At 41.6% G+C, this 21,805-nt stretch overlaps 1 protein-coding gene across 3 annotated transcripts in view; it reads left to right on the top strand.

Moving 5' to 3' along the window:
* The window catches only part of MGAT4B (alpha-1,3-mannosyl-glycoprotein 4-beta-N-acetylglucosaminyltransferase B), a 122,788-nt gene that overhangs the window by 60,993 nt on the left and 39,990 nt on the right, over positions 1-21,805 (top strand). For all 3 annotated transcript variants that reach the window (XM_032772261.2, XM_032772259.2, XM_032772258.2), the window contains exons 2-4: positions 18,684-18,863; positions 19,469-19,609; positions 20,481-20,614. In XM_032772261.2, the coding sequence (XP_032628152.1) occupies positions 18,684-18,863; positions 19,469-19,609; positions 20,481-20,614 (455 nt within the window). The remainder of the gene's footprint in view (positions 1-18,683; positions 18,864-19,468; positions 19,610-20,480; positions 20,615-21,805) is intronic.

The following is a 21,805-nucleotide window of genomic DNA, read 5'->3' as shown; positions in this document are numbered from 1 at the left end:
AGATAATGCTGCCCACATCTTGTTTACAATGTCAGGTGAAATTGAGAACAGCCATTGCATGGCACTGTTGTAGCCAGCATCGAAAGATATTTATGTGCCAGATGCGTGCTAAAGATTCATATGTCCCTTCATGCTTCAACCACCATTCCAGAAGACATGCGTCCATGCTGATGAATGGTTCTGCTCGATAACAATCCAAAGCAGTGCAGGACCTGATGCATGTTCATTTTCATCATCTGAGTCAGATGCCACCAGCAGAAGGCTGATTTTCTTTTTTGGTGGTTTGGGTTCTGTAGTTTCTGCATCTGAGTGTTGCTTTTTAAGACTTCTGAAAGCATCTCCACACCTCATCCCTCTCAGATTTTGGAAGGCACTTCAGATTCTTAAACCTTGGGTTGAGTGCTGTACCTATCTTTAGAAATCTCACATTGGTACCTTCTTTGCATTTTTGTCAAATCTGCTGTGAAAGTGTTCTTAAAATGAACATGTGCTGAGTCATCATCCAAGACTGCTATAACATGAAAATATGTGGCAGAATATGGGTAAAACTGAGAACAAGAGACATACAATTCTCCCTCAAGGAATTCAATCACAATTTAATCTAAACACTATTGTCACATTTATTGTAAATACCATAATCAAAAATAAAAGATAACAGCAAACAATGTTGTTGGCTACTTATTACTATTATTCTTATATATATATCTATTCACACAATCATTCATACAAGTTCTGGATAGATATTATAGTTACCAGCCTAAAGTTGCTTGTGACAGAATACTGGCCAGGTACCCTGTACACAAGAGTGGAGCCGAGTCTGGGTCAGGTGCACCTGATGCTCCTGGAGGCTGGCAGCAGAACCATAGACTCAAAGTCCTCAGTCCTCAGAGTCCAGTTTTATAGGGATTTTTCCCTATGTTAGTTCATGGGAGTTGTTTCATTCTGCTGTTGCCAGATTAATCAGCAGGTCGCACTCTATTCTGTCAGATGTTTGTTTAGGTGCTTGGGGTGGTCGTTCTGCTATTGCAGAATCAATCAGCAGGTGTCTGGCTCCATTCTGTCAGATGTTTGTTAGGTGCTTGGGGTGGATCCCAGTTCGCCTCCGGGGGTCACCTGGTTGATTCCACTTGACACCTTCTTCGGCCGACACTGAATTTTTCAGGCTGGTAACTCCCTAACCATTCATTCATCATTTAAACTAGGCACTCATTCACATACACTCTTTATCTTAATTACATTTATTTCACTGTCTCTTTACCTTTTGGGGTGTGAGACTCCCTGTCTTTTAACAATTAAAAGAAGGAACATAAAGTGAGATAAAAATGAATTTACAGAGGTGGAGGTCTCTATTTGTAGTGATTACAAAGTGTCACTTAGAGAAGGGCACTTAGAGTCAATTAACCTTTAACAAGTTTTATACAAAGTATTTCTGTGAGCAGGCTTCACACAGACACAGCTGGTGGCTTGCAGGTTAGAGGCTAAATCTGGGGAATCACATTTATTTCTAATATAAACCTTAAAAAAAAAAAAATCTACATTTGTAAGTTACACTTTCAGGATAAAGGGATTGCTCTACAGTACTTGTATGAGGTGAATTGAAAAATACCGTTTCTTTTGTTCATCATTTTTACAGTGCAAATATTTGTAATATAATACTATGAAGTGATCACTCTACACTTTGTTTTCTGTGTTGTAATAGAAATCAATATATTTGAAAATGTAGAAGAATATCCAAAAATATTTAATACATTTAAATTGATATTCTATTGTTTAACAGTACGATTAATCGTGATTAATTTTTAATAATGATTAATTTTTGAGTTAATCGCATGAGTTAACTGCGATTAATCGACAGCCCTACTAAATAAATTATGTCAGTTGCTTCTCTTTTATCCACTAATGTATTGACACATTCAAAGAATTCTAAGAGATTAATTAGAGATGATTTTCATTGACAGAAACTGCTGGTGGGACCCCATCATGACATTTTCTTGTTCTTCAGCAATTTTCTGCAGTTTAAATGCTAAAGCTAGAAGTGCAGGCTGAGGTTCAACCCATTCAATCTGATTCACCCCACTTGGATATGATTGAAGATTTGTCACCTAAAACCTGTTCTGGGAGTGAGTGATGACAATTTCATTGTTTCAAGTTCTCTCCCTTCTCTAAAACTGGAAACATCAAGCAGGTAGGCATGATGGATTCATCACCTCATTTTTCAAACAATGAGTCATAGATTGCATGGATTATTATCCATCAGAATGTTGCATCTGTCAAGTGTGTGCTTCAGCAAGCCTCTGCATCACAGCACTGAGCACTGCTTTGGGCCGTGGATCTAGATGTTATCTCTGCAAACTGATTCTAGTACCTCCCTTCCCATATGGCGTGGGATATGAGCGTTTATCTCCGGTATTCATGTATATAGGGGTGTGTGCACCCATGATGGCAGTGCTGCCAGTCTCTGAAATAGAACGTGCTAAAGGTGTGTTTTTAATGTTTTCAGAAGGTGTGGCTTGCATAGTTTCTGAACATAGATTTGAAATGCCAGCACCCACTCCTACTCTGGAATTTTGGAAGTACAATATGGGGTACTCATATATATTTTCCCCTCCTTTGAGTGAGTGTGTGGTGGGATGAAACTGAAATCAATAAGGAGATGGATTAGAATATCACTGCACATTTTGCTGTAAAAATGGTAACTGTGTGTTATTGAGTGTTCCTCTGATTGGTGGTTCTTCAGCATCTAATCACACATTGCATTTCTAGTTCATTCTGTGGAGTTGTTGCAGGTTGAAATGTTAAATATACCACAGGCTCTTACTAAATGACTAAATAAAAAATCCATACAGATTGCAGTCTGTGGGAGTGTTTCCTGCACTTTTTTTTTTCTTTCTAACAGTCTGACATTTAATAAATCTCCTATGAAGACTGACATGTTGGCTCAGCACAATAGTGGTGTAGTAAGTGTGCTGATTTGTCTTTCAGATCCAAGAGCTACTGTCAACACTGGGGCTGGAAGAAGTGCTGTGAATCAGGGATCAACATGCTAGTAACATCAATAAGGTGCTGAGCCAGCATGTTGGCCCTTGGGAAGGCTTACTAAAAATCTGCTTGTTCTCTAAAAGGCTGAATTATATTTCTGACAATCTCTGCAGCCAGACTGTGTTTTGTGGGGTGAGGAGCTTACTACTACTTACCAATTTGATAAATCTACTAAATAAGTACTTTAAACTCCACCTGTGTGGAAATGCAGTCTCTCTTAAGCTGTATAGCCCCAAAGCAGGAAAGCATAAAGGATGTGCTTAAAGTTAAGTATCGCTGATGTCACTGGTGCTTAAGTGCTTTTTTGTTTAGTGGATGCTTTCCTGAATCTGGGCCTTATGTGTTCAAAAAATTCACAAATGTAAATAATCCCTGTTAAGGAAACTTGGAAAATTAGAAAACTCTCTAGAGTTCTTAGTCAATGACAACTTCTACTTCAAGGCAGTTGTTTAGTGAGAATGTGCCATACTGCATCAGCCATGAGTTATTTGAAAATGGCTGACAAGAGGAAGTAACTTCCTGAGTAGTACAAACGGTGCCTTTGTATATAACTGCTGTTGTATAAAATAAGATTCCAGCCAAGTTAGGGTTTTTAATCCCATCTCTCTTCACCTCTTTGACAACTATTTGTTAAACCCTGCCCAGATACAAAATTTGTATCTGCATCTGATCCACGATTCACAAAAATGGTCCACAGATGGTCCATATCCATGGATATAAAGTGGTTATCTGTGAATTTGCAGGATTCTAGACATTGTAGTTACATTGTTTAAATAATAAACCCCAATAAAATTGAGGCCACTGTCAGTCCTCAGAATAGGGGAGGGTGGCAGTTTGACCTGCTGTACACTACATCTGAGCTGAAAACTTGTGTGTTACAGTGATTTGGAAAATCTCCTGCTTTTTTTATTTTTTACTTAGTTTTGGATCTCCTAACTCCATGAGAGTCTAGCAGTATTTTCCAATGATAAACAAAAATAAGCGTCCCAGTATTACCAGTGATTGTTGTCCATATTGCTTTACTATTGTGGCATAAGGCCTTCTAACACTGTAAAATGGGACAAGATGCATCCCGTCTTTAGCTTTTGATTAACAATCTGGGATTCCTTGAGGCTCTTGGGTGGCTTAAATCAGATGGGTGGTGAGCATGGAGTAATGATCACTTGGGATATTTACAAAGTGGGAGTGCGGATATCTTGTGAACAAATAATGGATATGTGTCTCTTACTTAAATAACATTTATCCAGCTATTGCATATACAACATTTATTTAAGGGAGGCAGTTAACTCAAGGTTACTCAGAGCTTTTAATTCTCTTAAATGTGGTGGTGATTATGGATAAATCAAAATAAAACTGATTTTTTTAAAATTTGTATTTATTTATTTTTGTTTGTTAGGGGAAATACGATAGGCTGTGATTGGGGGCATAAGGAGCTGACAGGCAAATTAACTACTAGGCCATGAATATTCTTGTGGATGTGCAGACATTGGAAACAGAATCAGCTTCTGTGTGGCACAAAATGAGGGGTTTTTTAAATTTTATTAATTGTTCCATAGAACGTGCATAGACCCAGGATAAATTGTTATAGTGCTAAATATACATATTATAAGGGAGGTATAGAATCATAGATGATTAAAGTTGGAAGAGACCTCAGGAGGTATCTAGTCCAACCCCTTGCTCAAAGCAGGACCAACCCCAAATAAATCATCCAGCCAGGACTGTGTCAGGCCAGACCTTAAAAACCTCTAAGGATGGAGATTCCACCACCTCCTTAAGTAACCTATTCCAGTGCTTCGCCACCCTCTTAGTGAAATAGTTTTTCCTAATATCCAACCTAGACCTCCCCTACTGCAACTTGAGACCATTGCTCCTTGTTCTGTCATCTGCCACCACTGAGAATAGCCTAGCTCCATCCTCTTTGGAACCTTCCTACAGGTAGTTGAAGGCTGCTATCAAATCCTCACTCACTCTTCTCTTCTGCAGACTAAATAAAACCAGTTCCCTCAGCCTCTCCTCGTAAGCCATGTGCCTCAGCCCCCTAATAATTTTTGTTGCCCTCTGATGGACTCTCTCCAATTTGTCCACATCCTTTCTGTAGTGGGGGGCCCAAAACTGGATGCAGTACTCCAGATGTGGCCTCACCAGTGCCAAATAGAGGGGAATATTCACTTTCCTTGATCTGCTGGCAGTGCTCCTACTAATGCAGCCCAATATGCCGTTAGTCTTCTTGACAACAGAGGCACACTGTTGAGCTTTCGATCACTACCCATTGAGCCCAACGATCTGGCCAACTTTCTATCCACCTTACAGTCCACTCATCCAACGGTAAAGAAATAAGTATAGGAAACTTAAGGTACATTTTGTGTCAGATTATTGTAAAATGTCTATTTTTGGACCAAGATCTTGTAATATCCAGATGATTCAGAATATTTTCAGCATATTATATGTTTACACAATGGTTCATTTGATCTTTCTCTGAGCAGACACAACAAGAGCTGTTAAATCTAATGTTGGCACTCCCTAGCATCTATCTTACCTGACATGGGGGAGAAGACTTCGTTCTGTGGCTGAATGGTGTTGATGCTTGTCTTTGTCTGGACACTCAAGTTCTCGAAGAAAATGTGGTACTTTTATATGGGCCTGTTATATGGACTAACTTCATGACAGTTAATGATTAGATACTTTTTTCTCTTGTTTTGTTGTCTCCTGAATTTTACCTAAATACTGAAATATAAAGCGACCGATTCCAATTTGGGATTTCTAGTAGCGGTTGGGTGCCAGATTTTCTAAAAAGCTCAGTTTGCATTTAGGCACCAAATGAAGTAGCCAGATCCTCAAATGAAAGCAGCACTCCCTTGAGAATCTGGCTTCCGTTTTAGATGTTGTGCATTCCTGAAAATCTGGCCTTGAGTCATGATTAATTTGTTACATAGTTTTCTCCTTTGCTGACTTTGAAGTGGTTTAGGGAGTTCTCTATGGTTTTTGTATGAGTATACCTATCCCATTAAATTAAAATAGTTCAGTAATAAGATATAGTTCCCCAGTCTGTCTCTAGACTTTATACATCAAGGAAGACACCTTATCAATCAAGAATCTTCCTGGTGAGGGTAGTTACTGTGTTGTTGTGCTGAATCAGGCATTCAGCTAAGTGAAGGGAACAGCTAACTATTTTGATTTCCTGGTAAATCAGTGCTCTCTTGAACTGACTCCGAATGCTACAGGCTGTCACAAGCATGATCTGGAGCTCCAGATGGTCCAGCAGAATTGCCTTCTGCTCAGGTTCCTTGTGGGATACATCTAAAATCGTGTTTCATGCAGCAGTTTTCCTCTTTCTAGGAACAAATTAGCAGACGGGAGGTCTAATTTAAAGACACAAACTTATTCTTGGTGGCATGAACAGTTTATTATGTAGTCATTACTGACACCTGTGTAATCCGTGCAGGGGTTTTCACACTCATAGTTCTGGTTGCGATGAGGTTTGCATTTAGAAAGAACTAACTTTCCTCTTTTTCACCCTTAAGTAATCAAATTTAGTCCCCAAATTTGGGACAGTAATTTCATACACACAGACCCATTGGTTCTATGGAACTTGTTGAACCAGAACAATATACAGTGAGTGTAACTTAAGAAACCTACACGGACCCATTCATAACTCACTTAACTATCAGAACATGCAACCAGTAAATGTAGTCTGCGTTCAGGGGTGCCTGGTTGGCTTACTTAGGATGAGGTTGGTGAGATGTGAGTGACAGCAGGGAGGTAGCCAAAATTGAGCAGGGGACTGAGGAATGGAGTATTCTGGGATGTTGAATTACTTAGAAGCTTGTTTTTCTGCTTTCTGCAGTTTGCACTGGTGGACAATGCTGTCTAGCAACCTTTACTCAACCTCACCGTTTTTGTGAGAATTTTAAAGTACTGACCTTTGCACTCCAGACAGGTCCACCTTGTGATACTAATGCAAAAGTGTCTGGAATTAGTAAATTGTATTGCAAGGTCTGCCGCATGTAATTTGAGTTGTAATATTAGCTAATTTAGCGCTCATATCTGCATTATTTATGCCCATGAGCAAGGCCTCAGGATCAGATGCTTGCATATTAGAGCTACAGTGTGTTGGAGGCAAATATAACCTATTCTAGCTTGATGATAAGCATTTTTTACCCATATTTGAAGTAAAACCAGAAGGGGTGATCCTCTAAGATTAGGATTAAATTCCTTGTTAGAGAGTTCGCAGTGACCTGCACTAACTAGGCTTGGCTTGTAAGCAGAGATCTGGAATTTCTTTTCCAGCTAATTGTGTTTGTTTCCTTACCTTTCTGCTCTTAGTAATGAGCATTTACTTCACAAGACTGGAGAACTTGAAACAAAATAATCAAAATATACAGTTGCCCTCCCAAAACCAAGATTTTATAAAGACTAAAAGTCTGGCTTTTTTAAATTTTATAAAATTTTATTGAGTGGCAAATGCAGTTTGCAAAGACTTGGTATTCGTTTGCTGAAAGACTAAGGTGGAGAAGTCTCAGGCTTTGGACATCAATATGCTGTGCTGGGAAAAGTTATCTTCAAAGAACAAAAACAAAGCTAATTGGTCCTGAAATGCTGACTTATTTAAAATGCACAAAGGGCTTTCTGGGAGATTATGATGCAGTTTTTTAAAGACTAATACAGACTGAAAACAAAAAACTCCTGACAAATGTGGATGTGGACTAGTCTCAGAGGTTCACAGACCTGGAATTTTAATTGCACTTGTGATACTGTGTGACTCCCCTGCTTAATTCTAAAGTTATATCTCTGCTTCAACACTGAAACTGAAAACCTCTGAGGAAGTGGTAACCTTGCTTCCTTCCCTCCCCAACTAGCAAATATGGTCATTGTTTTTATAGCAATTTCTGAAGAGCAGTGCCACAGAGACTTCTCTGTGGTGGTGAAGTATTTGCATGTTAAGTGGACACTGTCTTAGCTGGCCCAAAATTTTATCTGCCTCAGTGTTTCTGATCTGTTTGCAGAGTCCATATAAAAGTTATTTTATTTCCCTAAACAAATGTTTCAGTCTTCTTAAGTGAGTCAAGAAAGACACATGGGTGGATCCCACCACAACCAAAAAAACCATGTATGCGTGCCATTGATTTCAGTGGGGGCTGCTCAGCATCTCTGAAAATCAGGCTGCTTGTACAGGTGTATAAATATGGACTTGGAACACTAACTTTAGGCACACTTTTAAAACAAATCTTGGCCATTGTTTTAAAGAGCAACCCAGTACAGGGAAGGAAGTCAGAGAAAAGAGCCTTCTGTGTGAGATTGTAAACTATTAAAGTTATTCTGAAAAATGTCACTCTAGCTTTTCTAGTGCAGTTATCCTGACCGCCAGCCTCGTTGTGCTCCAGTAAACTTTGTTTGTAAGATAATGAGCGCCACCTTTGAGAACTAGCTGACTGTTCTGGGACTCAGTAGCTAATCTGTAAACAGAACCATCCCCTGTGTAGACTGTACAGCTGTACGGCCGACTGTGTTGTAGAATAACTTTTCTCAATTCTGACTTTGATTCCTGAATGGGGGTAGGTTTCAAGAAAGACTGTCGCTAATGGCTAAGGACCAAACATAGCAACTTGTGAAACCTGGCATTCTCCCAGGCCTGTAGATTTTCATTTTGGCACAGAATGTTCACTGGGTAGCAGAATATCATGTCTGAGATATTCTGGTATCCCATTTGTTGTCATCAACTCTCTCACCCAGCACAGACATGCACTACGTCACAGGTCAATTATGTTATATTTGCTTTCTTTGCAGCAATATATTGTATATCAAGAAAAGGGAAACCACAAAGTAACAGACACACTTTTGTTTTTTTGATATGTACCGTGAGAATTTGTATCTGGATCTCAGTGTGCTTGATTCTCCGGATACTTTACGAGAACTACTGTTGCGATTATACCTGGAGGCTGTGGAAGAAAAAAATGTGTTTTTTCAGAATTTGTCTATTTGAGAGGTGTAGCTAAGAGCTATTTTGAACAGACACTAGCACAGAAATTTGTTCAGCCTAATTAGAAGCAAGTTCTGTCCTCTGTGTTTTGAACTTGCTTTTATGTGTCGGAGCTAGGTCTGTTTTTCCTAATGGCTTTTCAAAAGATACCTTCTGTCACTCAGGAATTGGGCTCTTCTTTTGTGAGAGCAAGGGGAGGAATCTTCGAACTACACATTATATGCTGACATTTACAAAATTGCATGATTTGTAATCCAGAAGAAATAAAATCATTCTATAGTTGCTTTAATGCTTGGTTCTCACTAGTCCAAGCAGGAGGCACTGTAATTAAATCACAAGATCATGTGTAACTTCACAGGGAAGTGAAAAGCCTCCTATAGACAGTATAGAATAGAAGCATTAAAGTTAAATACAATTTCACTTTTTCTACTGTTAGTTGGAAATGCAGCAAATTGGTACAATTGGGCATCAGCACTCTGGTTTAATGAAGAGTACTGCTGTCTGCTTGAGCAAGCAGGTCATTAGTGAATGAATAATCAGTGACATTTTCCATTTAACTCTGACATGAGCAGTGTAGTGCTCTAGAAAAAGCCATTAAGCAATGCCTTAGCCCTGTTGCCAGTCTTTGCAGACCAGACCCCAATATCCATCTTTAGTTATTAGGGGAGGAAAAAAATTAGATTATGCTGTTTGATTTGTTAGTACTTACGTTGCTACTGCAGTTGCCCCAACCATACTGAGAACCCATTGTACTAGGCACTGTACAAATATAGTAAATGACAATTCTTGCCACAAAAATATTCAGTCTTGTTTAAATAGCTCTTGTTTTTACTCCTTACTGGATGCTCTGTGTGTATTGTTTGGCTCTGTTATAAGGCATACATTCATAGACTTAAGGTCAGAAGGGACCATTATGGTCATCTAGTCTGAGCTCCTGCATAATACAGGCCACAGACTCTCACCCACCCACTCTTGGAACAAACCCCTAACCCATGTCTGAGTTATTGAAGTCCTTAGATTGTGATTTAAAGACCTCAAGGTGCAGAGAATCCTCTAGCAAGTGACCCGTGCCCCATGCTGCAGAGGAAGGCGAAAAACCTCCAGGTTCTCTGCCAATCTTCCCTGGAGGAAAATTCCTTCCTGACCCCAAATATGGCGATCAGTTAAACCCTGAGCATGTGGGCAAGACTCACTAGCCAGCACCAAGGAAAGAATTCTCTGTAGTAACTCATATCCCACCCCCATCTAACATCCCCTCACAGACCATTGGGCATATTTACCTGATAATAATCAAAGATGAATTAATTGCCAAAATTAGGCTATCCCATCATACCATCCCCTCCATAAACTTATCAAGCTTAGTCTTGAAGCCAGATATATGCTCACCAGGTACAAAGCTTTGCATAGGTTTTCAGTAGAATTTTAACAAACCCTTGGATTCAGAGAACACAAAGTTGAGACCAAAACACTGATCTGAAGTGAAGCACACAGCAAAAGCAGATCCAAACATGAAGAAGTGGAAGACCACAAATTTGTACAACGCATAAATGGTAAAAAAGCAATACTCTAGAGCATTTGGGAGTTTGTGAGCGTCTGCTTGTATTTGAGTTAGACACCATCAACCTAAAAAAAGAAAGTGTTTCAGGTGCTACACCTCCTCTGAATCCCCCTGCCAGTTTTTTGTGGTTTTCAGAATTTTTTTTAATGTATCTCTAAATAGTTCTCTCTCTTTTTGCAACATTGCAGTGTGAAAAACTCAAACACAAAAACCGGAGAAAACTAACTGTTTAGAGGGGGGAAAAAAGAGTAGAACGGCTTATGCATACAGTGCTGTCAAATGCACAAAGTAAACAGGGAGGTGGAGGGGGTAAATAATTTTTCAGTAATCTTAGCTGTTGCTTATAAAAATAGATAAAACTTTTTTTAAAGCAGGAGTGTAATTTTTAAGTGAACGAGGTTTCTTTAACCATGCGGCACAGCCTTAATCCTAGTAGAGAGGATAGTCTGTGTTTATATGAACGAGAGCTTCACAACTTTGAACAAATTTGGAGCCCTAGTTTCATCTGCTTAAATTATTAAACCTTTTAAAGACGTGTGTGTATGTGTTAGAAAGGGGTTGGGGGAAATTGGGAGTGAAAATTAACTTTCCCTGCAAATTCCAGCTAGGGGAAAGGATTAATTACAGAATTCACTGAAAACATGTCATGCCTTGGAAATAGCATTTTATAAGTTATTTTCCACAGTTTTAAGATGCAAGCTGCTTCTTATTTTATCATCTAAACTCTCTCTTATCAACCCCAAAACTGAGAATGCTCATGGAATCTTCTCTCTCATTAAGGGGCCTAAGCTTATACAATATTTAGAATTGTATTTGGAAATTTAATTGTAATGTTTCAGTCCAGCCAGTTTGCAAAACTGCAGAGTGGTAAACTATCGGCAGAGCCAAACTAAGCCTCTGGAGTCAACAAGAAGCTTACATAGCAGGTGCCACAGTCAGCAAGATTAAAACAGAGCTCATTTTTCTCTTTAATTCATTCTCAGACAGAAGTGCAGATTATATGTGATAGTGTTTTAGTTGTATGTGACACTCTTGCTCTAAGGTAATGTTTCTGGGGCATTCATAACTTCTAAAAATGAAAACCCATCTTTAGCTTCGCTAGCTGTTCTCTTGCCTTCAATCCAGGGTGACTGTGTGTAAAAGTTTGTTAAAATCCCATTTTTCCACTGCAGATATTTAAATGGGGAAAATGTGCTTTTCATGCTTCTAATAAACTTCCTATCATTTTGTGCATTAAACTTAAATGGTTTCATTTTTTAAATTAAAACTTTGCAATGCCTGCCTCCCTTATTAAGGAATCTGTGTAAAATAGCGGATAGTTTGGGTTAGGAATACATAATAGAAAATCTGTACTTGTGGAGCAGCCTTTGTTTATCAGTCTTTTTTAAAGCCTGCACAGAATAGTATATCTGCACTCTGAAATAAAGGTAACTGCTGTTAAATGTATGCCTAGAAATACTTGTATGAGAAAGCAAGACAGAACAAACGTTGCAGACTCAAAGCATACCAAATAGTGGTTTCTTGCAATCCTCTTCTTGTCAGTATAGACAGAGCCCTCATCCCATGTCTGTGTTTGCTTAACAGATATGCACTAATTCATTGTCTTTATTATGAAAACTGGCATGGCCTCTTGCCTGAGTTAGATTTAGTAGTCTAATATTAGTTGAATAAATTTGCCTTGGGCTAGGGTCTAGTGTGTCATCCTGTAGCTACTAACTGTGGTCAGTCACACAGGTGTAATACTGAATTGCCCAGTTTCATGAATAATAGAGTAAGAAAAAGTACAGGAAAATTAGAAATGGTTAATAAATTAAAGTTTCTAGTCTGTTGTACATGTGTAGTCAAATACTACTGAAAACAATTGTCTTTCCATGTTTGCTTTAAAAAAAAAAAAATAAAAAGGCAGACTGACATGTCATTTTGCTTTGAAATAAGATTACCTGTGTGTTTGTAGTGCACCCTTCGCCATCGTATGAGGGGATTTGTGGTTATATAAGCAGCTAGGCAGTTTGTTACAGGAGTCACTCTGTGGAATTCTTGGCCCTGCGTTGCACAGGATGTTGGATTAGATTATCGTAATGATCCTTTCTGGCCTTAAAATCTATTAATGTGAACATACGAATGGATCCCTTCTTACGCACCGCAGGAGAGTGCACTTGCTTGGTTTGTTTCTCCTCCCACCTCACCCTACTTCTCTTCCTTTCTTCTCACATTGTGTCTGTCCTCATTGAGCTATTCTAAAATTGGTGCAAAGAGAGAACTGAGGTTTACTGTTAGTTCCTGAGCATGGAAAGCTTCATGACTATTCACATGCCTCATGGACAGGGGATCCTTCACCTCTTAGGGCCAGCTACCATGAAGGCCTGTTTCCCAACTCCTGTTAGCCTTGTTCTTGATCGTTCCTGGTGACCACAGCTGTGGTCTCAGAGGTAGCCAGGCCCAGTCTTATTTGAAAGCCTTGAAGATTAGGGTCTTGTGTTGAATCTCTTTTTGGAAAAGGGACTCAGTGCAGCGTGAGGCATGCTGTGGTGATGTGTCTTAGTTGGCTTGTGTTGCTTAGAAGAGGGTCTACTGTGTGTTGGACATGGGTCTGTTTTGTGAGTGTTTGTGTGAGTTCAATCCTTGAGGGGGCCACTTAGGGATCTGAGGCAAAAAAATCTGTCTGGGGATTGGTCTTGCTTTGATCAGGGGGTTGGACTAGATGACCTCCTGAGATCCCTTCCGGCCCTGATATTCTATGAGATTAAGTGTCAACCACAGGTGCTGTGCATTGCAGTAATTGAGCTTGGAGGAGATGAGCATGTGGATCAGTTGCAGTTACATCTTATAGCAAGGAATGCAGCTTCCTGGCCAGTTAAATATGGTAAAAGGCATTTCTGATTATTGGTGCCCTTTGGGTCCCTAGGAAATCCCTAAGACTGAGTACCACCTCAGCAGCTGGAGGCAGATTTCCTGAATAAAGAGTGTTTATAATGTTTTCCTCCTCCTAACAGTATTGCCTCTGTCTCTACAGGTTTTTATTTGCACCATCTAGTTGTTGTTCAGGTGCTTATATTCCCCAAAAACCAGGGCCACTGAGTTTCTGGGTTCTGTGTCTGATGTGAATGTGGTATAGAGCCGTGTTTCACGTGTACACTGGTATAAAAGTCCATGTCCTCTCTCAAGCTCCAGTAGCAGTTTTATTAAGTTGAGGGGGAGAAGAGAGGGCTAGAACTGAGCCATGTGGGACTCTGCAGGAGAAACCTATCAAGGCATAGGAGCAGCTTTTTCTCCATCACCACCTTTTGAGTAAGACCTGTCTCAATTACTGTGAAGCTGACTGCTTCCGTGTAAGAGTTCTAAAGCTTGTCTCTGTCACCAACAGAAGTTGGTCCAATAAAAGAATTACCTCACCTTCCTTGTCTCGCCAATACCTCTAATCAGAAACATAACTTACAAAATACTTTAACAAAAGGCTGTTTATTAATAAAGTGTATTTCTTTAAATGCCCACTCCACCCACAAGAGTTTTGGATGGTTGTTTATCATCCCAAGAGCCTTCTTGTGCCATCTGACAAAGAACACAATCGGTGCCGGCTGAGGTCCTGCACCCTGTCCTTAATTATTCACACTGATGCACTTGAAGCAGCTGGGACCACGGGCACAGCTAGAGATTTGGCTTTTGGTCCTGGCTGTGATTTCCATACCCCATCCTGGAGAGGGTTGGAGTGATGGTTGCACTATTTCTAGCTGTATGTCCAAGTAGGTCATATTTATGAAGTCAGGAAGCAATGTTATTACTGAGCTTTTAAACTAGAATTTTAATCTAACCAGTCTGTTTTTCCTTCTTACCAGCTTCCCCACTTCTTGGATGCCACACTGCAATTGGTACATAGTACTATCTGGAGAGTGGAAAATAAACTGGAGAGTTTCATGCAGGAGACGGGCTATTTTTTTGTGTCTTTTCTGGCTGCTGTTCTGAGTTGCCATGTAAAAACAATAACATCATCTTGTGTGGCGGCATCCCCTTTTGCAAAGTGATTGAAAGCCAGTTCAAAGAAGTCCTGATAACTTCACCCTCACTTGACATAGCTCTGTCGTTTTCAGAAGCTTCTGGTGCTTCTTCATATACAGAAATCACTCAGGACAGCATGAACAAAAGATGAAAGCTGTGACCTACAAAGGATTTTTTTTTTTTAATCGGGATCGTGCCTTCTTTAGTTCCCCTGTGATGTATAATAAAGACCCAGGATGTGCTGTGCTGTGTTTTTGTTTAAATGAAGTTCCAAAGTTTTCACAAAAAAAAGAGGTGTGTGGAGGGAAGGGAAGGAGAAGCCTAGGCTATCAGGAGCTTTAAGCTGGTCTTCTGTAGTTTTGCTGGAGGAAGAAAGCATGTGTATCATGAGCTCTCATGGCTTAATTCAGCCTTGCAGAACTACCAAGATTTGACAGGCAAAAATCTGGTAGCCTACCCTTCCCATCCACCCCACATACCACCCATGAACGCTCATTTGCATGTGCACACCCCCTTTTCTCTGACTCATAAACATCCCTTGGACATGTGCTCTCAAACTTGCAAAGTCTTGGAGGCATGCATATTGTAATTCAGACTCTCGTGTGCTGTCAGGTACACACACCTGGACATGCTTTCTATTTCACACACAGTTGGAATGTCTTTGTTTTGTTTTTAAACCCAGTGTTCAAGTCACCTTTACACCGTACATTATAAAGAAGCGGAGAAGGGCAAATGCCCAATTTCTTTTCCCTTGTAGGAAATCTTTAACAACATGGGCAATTTTTATATAGCACATTTTCAACCCAAGGTGACTTTAAAATCAGCCAGGTTATATATTAACCCCCTGGAAAACTGAGTCGAAAAGAGAAATCGAGATTGTGCTTTAACTATAGCTTTGCTACGATAATTGCCTGTAGATTCTGGCCTCTTGCTCCAGGATATAAACTTGAGGCAGAACTGTAAATATTTAACATTCTGAATGGGATTACACACATAGACCAATGTTCAAATAACACTATTAAGGTCGCAAAGTCAAGCAGTCTGTCCCAGCATTAGTGGTGCCTGTGCTAGACCAGGGGCTCTAAGGGCTTTCAGGCTCCCAATTCCATGGTAGGAAGCCTGGAAACCCTGGCATGGCAGAATGGCCCTGAAGCTGCCGGTCCTCAGCGGCCCACCAGGTGAGCTGATAGGGAAGGTATCTGACAGAATCCTGCCTGTGTTTCGAGAAAATTTCTTCAAACCTGAACTGTTTTCACAAGACTTTTCCAGTTTAGAGTAGCATTTTCCAACAAAACTTGGTTTCATGGGAAAATTTCCAGCCAACTCTATTCTAGATGTGAGTGCTCAGCACTTCAAGTCAGATCGCAGCGTCTCAAGTTGGGCATATGGAAATTGATGGACATACAATTAATGGGCACCTGTGAACAGTTTAGTATAAGTGACTTGACCAGGATCACATAAGAACTCTGTGGCAGAGGTAGGGATAGAATATAATGATCCAGGGCAGCACCATAAGACCATCCTTTCTATTTTTCACCCACTCTCTACATCCTTTCTAACTTCCTTAACAAATGAGGCAGGGATCTTACAGACCACAGTCTCTTGCTACACAGTCCTGATTCAGCTAAATGAGCCAGGAAAAAATAGTAATTAAAGCATATCATAACACACATCCACAAGGTTGCACAGGCAGTCTTAATTCTGCATTTCCAAACTTTTGAGTGCTTGACTTTGCAATTTTAATGTTTGAAGCTAGCTTTCTTATACGTAATTTCCTAAGTTTCTAAAAAAACAAACTGCAAAAATAGAAATTCTTATGTGGCGGCGTATTGACAAACACGTGGGTCATCCGCAGGGTTGGAAGTTTTAGATCCACTGCATAGATCTCTGCTGCTGGAGATAACAGAGTAACTAATAGGAGCAGTAGTTTGTAGGCTCCTCGTCTCTGTTGCATCAAACATAAATTACTTGTCTTCACTTTCAAGGCTCTTCTCTTCACTATGTATCACTATCGAGATGTCAGCTTTTGCCACCAATCAGCCCACAATGCCTGCTTCCATTGTTCCCTTGTTAAACTTTCAAACAAACACCTTTGTGCTTTATCTTATGCTGCCACTTGCACTTGGGAGGACCTCCCCCCAACCATCTGCAGAGTTATCTCCTTAGCCTCTTTCAAACTCTGTCACAGGGTCCGAGCAGGTTTCCTCCTTCTCGCCCTGTGCTTAGGCTGGTAAAATACGAGTACTCATGCCTTCTTCCAGTGTTTCACCCTTGTGCTTTATTGTACAGTGCCCCTGTGTAGTCCCCTTTATCCCCCAACAGTTATCCCCTTTCCAACCCATTCCAGGGTCTCTTGGCCCTTGAGGCTCCCTTCCTATGGTGAGGAGACAGAGCTGTAGCCTCTTGTCCCCTCCCAGGCTAGCGTCCTAGCCTATCTCATAGAACTGGAAGGGATCCCGAAGGGTCATTGAGTCCAGCCCCCTGCCTTCACTAGCAGAACCAAGTACTGATTTTGCCCCAGATCCCTAAATGGCCCCCTCAAGGATTGAACTCACAACCCTGGGTTTAGCAGGCCAATGTGAGTTTTGTTCAGGGCTTTTATAGCCCTCCTAGCCTTCAGCCCAGCTATCTCTGCTTAGCTTAGTCTATTGCAGTGAACCAGCCCTCATTAGGGCCTGCAGCTGGGCTCCCTGCTGGCAGCTTTGAGCCTCTGCTCCTGGCCTCTCTGCCTGAAAGCAGGGCTTAGCCAGCATTTTAGCAGGGCATTCATTCAAGGGGTGTTACCCTGCCCTGCCACACTCTCCTTTTCCATGGAGCCTACAAAAACTTAACGGCTGAGCTGCTACTGTGCTGAAACCTCTGTCTATGATGCTGACCCAGTATTGTCTCATTGTTTCCTTTATACTCCCCCATCTGTCTGTATTGTATCATCTGTTGTCTTATATTTACACTGTGAGTTCTCTGGGGCAGGGACCATCTTTTTGTTCTGCGTTTGTGCAGTCCCCAACACAGTGGAGCGTGGTCCGTGACTAGAGATTGTACGTGCTATGTTATTCAAGTAATAAGGACGAAGGAGGGTGAGAAACCCAGTGTGTTTCACAAGGATTTGCTGACTGCAGAGGAATGTTGAGACAAGAATCTTGGGTTCCATTCCAAGCTCTGGAGGGGCGTGTGCTCTCGTGGGCACAGACTCTTCTCCAAGCGTGACCCTTTCTGTGGTGTCTCCTGCAGCCTGTCCCTACCCTGGCTATTCTCAGTGGAGACTGTCTCAGTCTCCACTTCCTCAGGCTAATCTTCCCAGTTTGTTTCCTTGGCCATGCAGTCCTGGTTTCCCCATCTGTCAGAGCCCCAATTCCCACCTCTTCCCCAGTGTCTCCTCCACAGTCCAGTCCCAGTTCTCCCAATCCTGCCCAAAATCTCACCCAACCAGTTCCACTTCCCCACCTGCTGACATTTTATCTGGCTAGCCTCTCTCCTCCCCATCACTGGCTCCCAGTCCTAGTCTTCCTTTTGGGGCTGCTCATCCAATCTCAATCCTCATCCCTTAGCTTCTTCCCCAGCCTCACCCCTCAGTGGCTCCTTCACTCATCTCATTGCCCAGGCAGTAGGTTTTCCTCCCACACCCCAGCTCATGGGCGGCTGGTGACCCAGCCACCCGGGGAGGCTAACTCCTGGCCCCTCCCCTTGTGCCCGAGACCTTACTGAACTTGTTAACCCTTTACAGTCAAAAGAGATATAAAGTACTTCTGTTCTATTAACTCTTACTATCTGTTTATGACAACCTCACAGTGGGAGGGAAAGTTATAAGCAACTGACAACAGGGTGTTTTAACAGGAAGGGCCAGCCAACATTAGTAAGTGGTGCTACCCGCTCTGCCTGTATTGTAGAGCCCTCAGGTAAAATGGTCAGTGCTCTGAGAATTGTACTTGCTGTGAAGCGCACATGGGTGAGCAGTTACCTCAGAATCAGCCAGTGATTTGGCAATACTTCTCCCTCCCTCTGTTTTAGGTTGGTGCCTAGGGCAGCGAAGTGGGAGAATGGCTGACTAATGACACTTTGTCTTTTGGAACCTGTCACAGCAGGGGAAAACATGTTTACTCTCTTCCCTCTCCACAGGTGAGGTTGTGGATATCTATCAGCGAGAGTTCCTAGTGCTCAGAGACCGTCTGCATGCTGCTGAACAGGAGAGCCTAAAGCGATCCAAGGAGTTGAATCTGGTCCTAGACGAGATAAAGAGAGCGATCTCTGAGAAGCAGGCCCTACGGGACGTAAACCGGACATGGAGCAGTTTATCTGGTGAATCAGACTTTTAACAGAGAGTAGCTGTTGCTATAGAGGAGGTAGTGAGGTGTGTGTTTGTGTAAGGCTGCAGATAGGATGGGCAAGCGTAGGCCAAGGTCCAGATCATCTCTGATTTAGCATGAGGGGCTTAAGAGGTTCAGAAAATCTATTTGAATGGAGATGGCCATTAGACATGCACCATTAGGCATTGAATCACGCCTCTGCAGATAATATACGCTAACTTGCTTGCTCATGAGCTTTTATCACCAATTGTATGCTCCGTATTGAACATTTATGAAAAGCAGGTCACAATGGAGGGTTTAGATTTGCTCTTATTTCAAAGTGCAAAAGTTGATTGGATGGGAAAATTGGATCTGTTTGATAAAATCTGATCTTCGTTCTCCTCCCCTCAAAGATTTTGGACCTTATTCAGTGCCTTTACATACAACTCTCACTTACGTTAGTGGGAGTTGTGGGTGCACACTGAGGAGGCTGGGTGGATTAATCTAGTGATAGTCTAAAATGGCCAGATTGCCCTGTGAGGGGGTTTTATTGCTAGGAGCCTTGTGATCTCTTCCTATATGATATCCTGCATATTAACTTCCTTTTCCTCCTTTAAGATGAAACCAAATTAAAACTCTGGAATATCACCAACAAGAATGTGCTGCATCTTCCCACCATCTTTCATCATTTGCCACATTTGCTGTCCAAGGAGAACAGTCTACAACCAGCTGTGCATGTGGGACAGGGACGCACTGGAGGTAAAAGCAGCTGCTCTTCCCTTCACTTTTCGTGTGCCCTTCTCCTCCCCTCCATTCCTGGCTCGAGATGAGCAGGACTGGAAGTAGGGGAGCACATTCCATGCAGGCTTCCTCACTGCATCAGTGCATTAGGGTGGATGCGCAGAGTGTAACCCTTGTAAGTTAAGAGATGCAGGGAGATACTGTCTGTGGTTTAACTGGCCCTAAAGTGATATTTGACCCTTCTCTGTCTGTCCGTATGACGGTTTTATTGCCACCCCGCAGCATAGTATCTGAGCCGCTCCCATGTAAAGTCAATGGAATGGCAGAGCCCCTAGTGGACTTCATGGAGTCCCTGGCACTTTTCCTCTTCTTGGGGTAACAACTCTGCTTGGGATAGGGGTTTTTCTTTGTTTGTTTGTTTTTTAACGTTTATTAATTTACTTGTTGTAACATTGATTTGTTAAGGGGTTTGTTGGTTGGCCTGTTCTGGCATAAGAGATCTCAGTGTTGAGTGTCTTTTTTAGGGTTGAAAGGCCTTTCCAAAGAGGAACATTTTGCAGCATTTCCTAAATATCAATCTTAAAGCTGTAATAACTGTACTGAACGCTTCAAAAGGAGGCCCTGCATGCTAGCACACCATTCCTTTTTGTTTCCTGGCCAAACTGTTCAACAGAAAAAAGTTAACCTGCTGATAGGGATAATTCAGTGAATTAGCCCTGGGTAGCCACAGGCGTTTTGGTCAGTAGCCCATTTTCCTATTGATGGAACATAATGCTAAAAGCCAGTAGAAAGTGAGACTTCGGGGGCTGAGTGAACAGTCTTGTTTGTTTTCCTGGCCCATTGCCCTGTGTTCATCTTTCTGAAAACACTTTGCTTTGATTCTGAGCAGTGTCTATAGTGATGGGAATCCCCAGCGTGAAGCGAGAGGTGCATTCATACCTTACGGACACCCTGAACTCGCTGATCTCAGAGCTCACCCAGCAGGAAAAGGAGGACACTGTGATTGTTGTTATGATTGCTGAGGTAACATGACTTTTGTATCTATTTATCCCGCTTCATCAGCTCTTCGTCCTCTTTCTCCGTCTGACAGGGACTTGGTGCTGGTCCAGGAGGCTGAATGCAGCCATAAAACAGCAGGATGTCTTCTCATGGATGGGGGCCAGATCCACTGCTGTAGAGCCAGTTAAGCCCAACCTTGGGCTGTTGTCTGACAAGGTTCATCAGGCATCCCCCTGATGGGGGCCAGCAGCCTATTTTTAATTTGAAACAGTGCTTGGATGTGCTCTTCTACAGAGGGTCAATATGTTAGCAGATGATTACATTATAGCTGCCAACATGGCTCATGCTTTCATCTTTTTCATTTAAGTTGTGCTCTTTAACCTCACTCCTACAAACTCCAAAGCAGCTGTTGACTGCAGCCATGCAAACACCACTCCACCTCATTCATGTTGCCCTCCCAAGACTCCATCATGTTTTCTCTACAATCCCCCAGCCCATTTCTCCAAGGCTGAGACTAGCCTATTTTGTTGCACTGGTGCCTGGGACCAGAATCAGTTGCTAAATTAGGAGCTACAAAGCCTTGGTACATTAATCCACTAGAGCTGCTTTTATCTAGGGGTTTATATGGTTATTTTTTGCCACTGCTTTCCCCTCTGGATTATTTTCTCAATCCTAGAATGCATTTGTCTTAGTTTTCAGAAATCCACTGAGCAATCAAAACCTCGGTGGTGTGTTGCTGGGAGCAGACTGAAGACAAATACCAGTCTTTTCTACCTGTTTACTAGCAATTAGATAGTTTGAGTGGCATTATGCTTACAGGTCTCTAGCTTGCATTTTTTATACAAAAAGAAAGCGTACCCTTGAGGATCGAGTGGCTGCTATCCAAAGTGCTAAGGGTGGGGATTGGATTAGTAGGTTCCTCCTGGGACTGAGGGGCCTGGGTTTGATTCTCTCCTAATCTGCTTGATTGGCAGGCTGTGATTTTGGGCAAGTCACTTAATGCCTTTGTGCTTTAATGTACTTGTCTGAAATGGACCTCACAGGTTAATCGTGTGAGGATGTAAAGGGAAGCATCAATGTGAAATTAACTTTTTTAAAAATTGATTCGCAAGAATTTTCAGCTAGAGTTCCCCCGCCAATTTTTTTCCCTTCACTATGTTTTAAAAATGTTTTTCCTTCTTTTGAAGTATGACAGACTGTCTCAGATAGGAGAAA

The sequence above is a fragment of the Chelonoidis abingdonii genome, chromosome 7, assembly GCF_003597395.2.
Source record: "Chelonoidis abingdonii isolate Lonesome George chromosome 7, CheloAbing_2.0, whole genome shotgun sequence".
Classification (NCBI taxonomy): Eukaryota; Metazoa; Chordata; order Testudines; family Testudinidae; genus Chelonoidis; species Chelonoidis abingdonii.
This window is presented reverse-complemented; position numbering and strand designations above follow the sequence as displayed.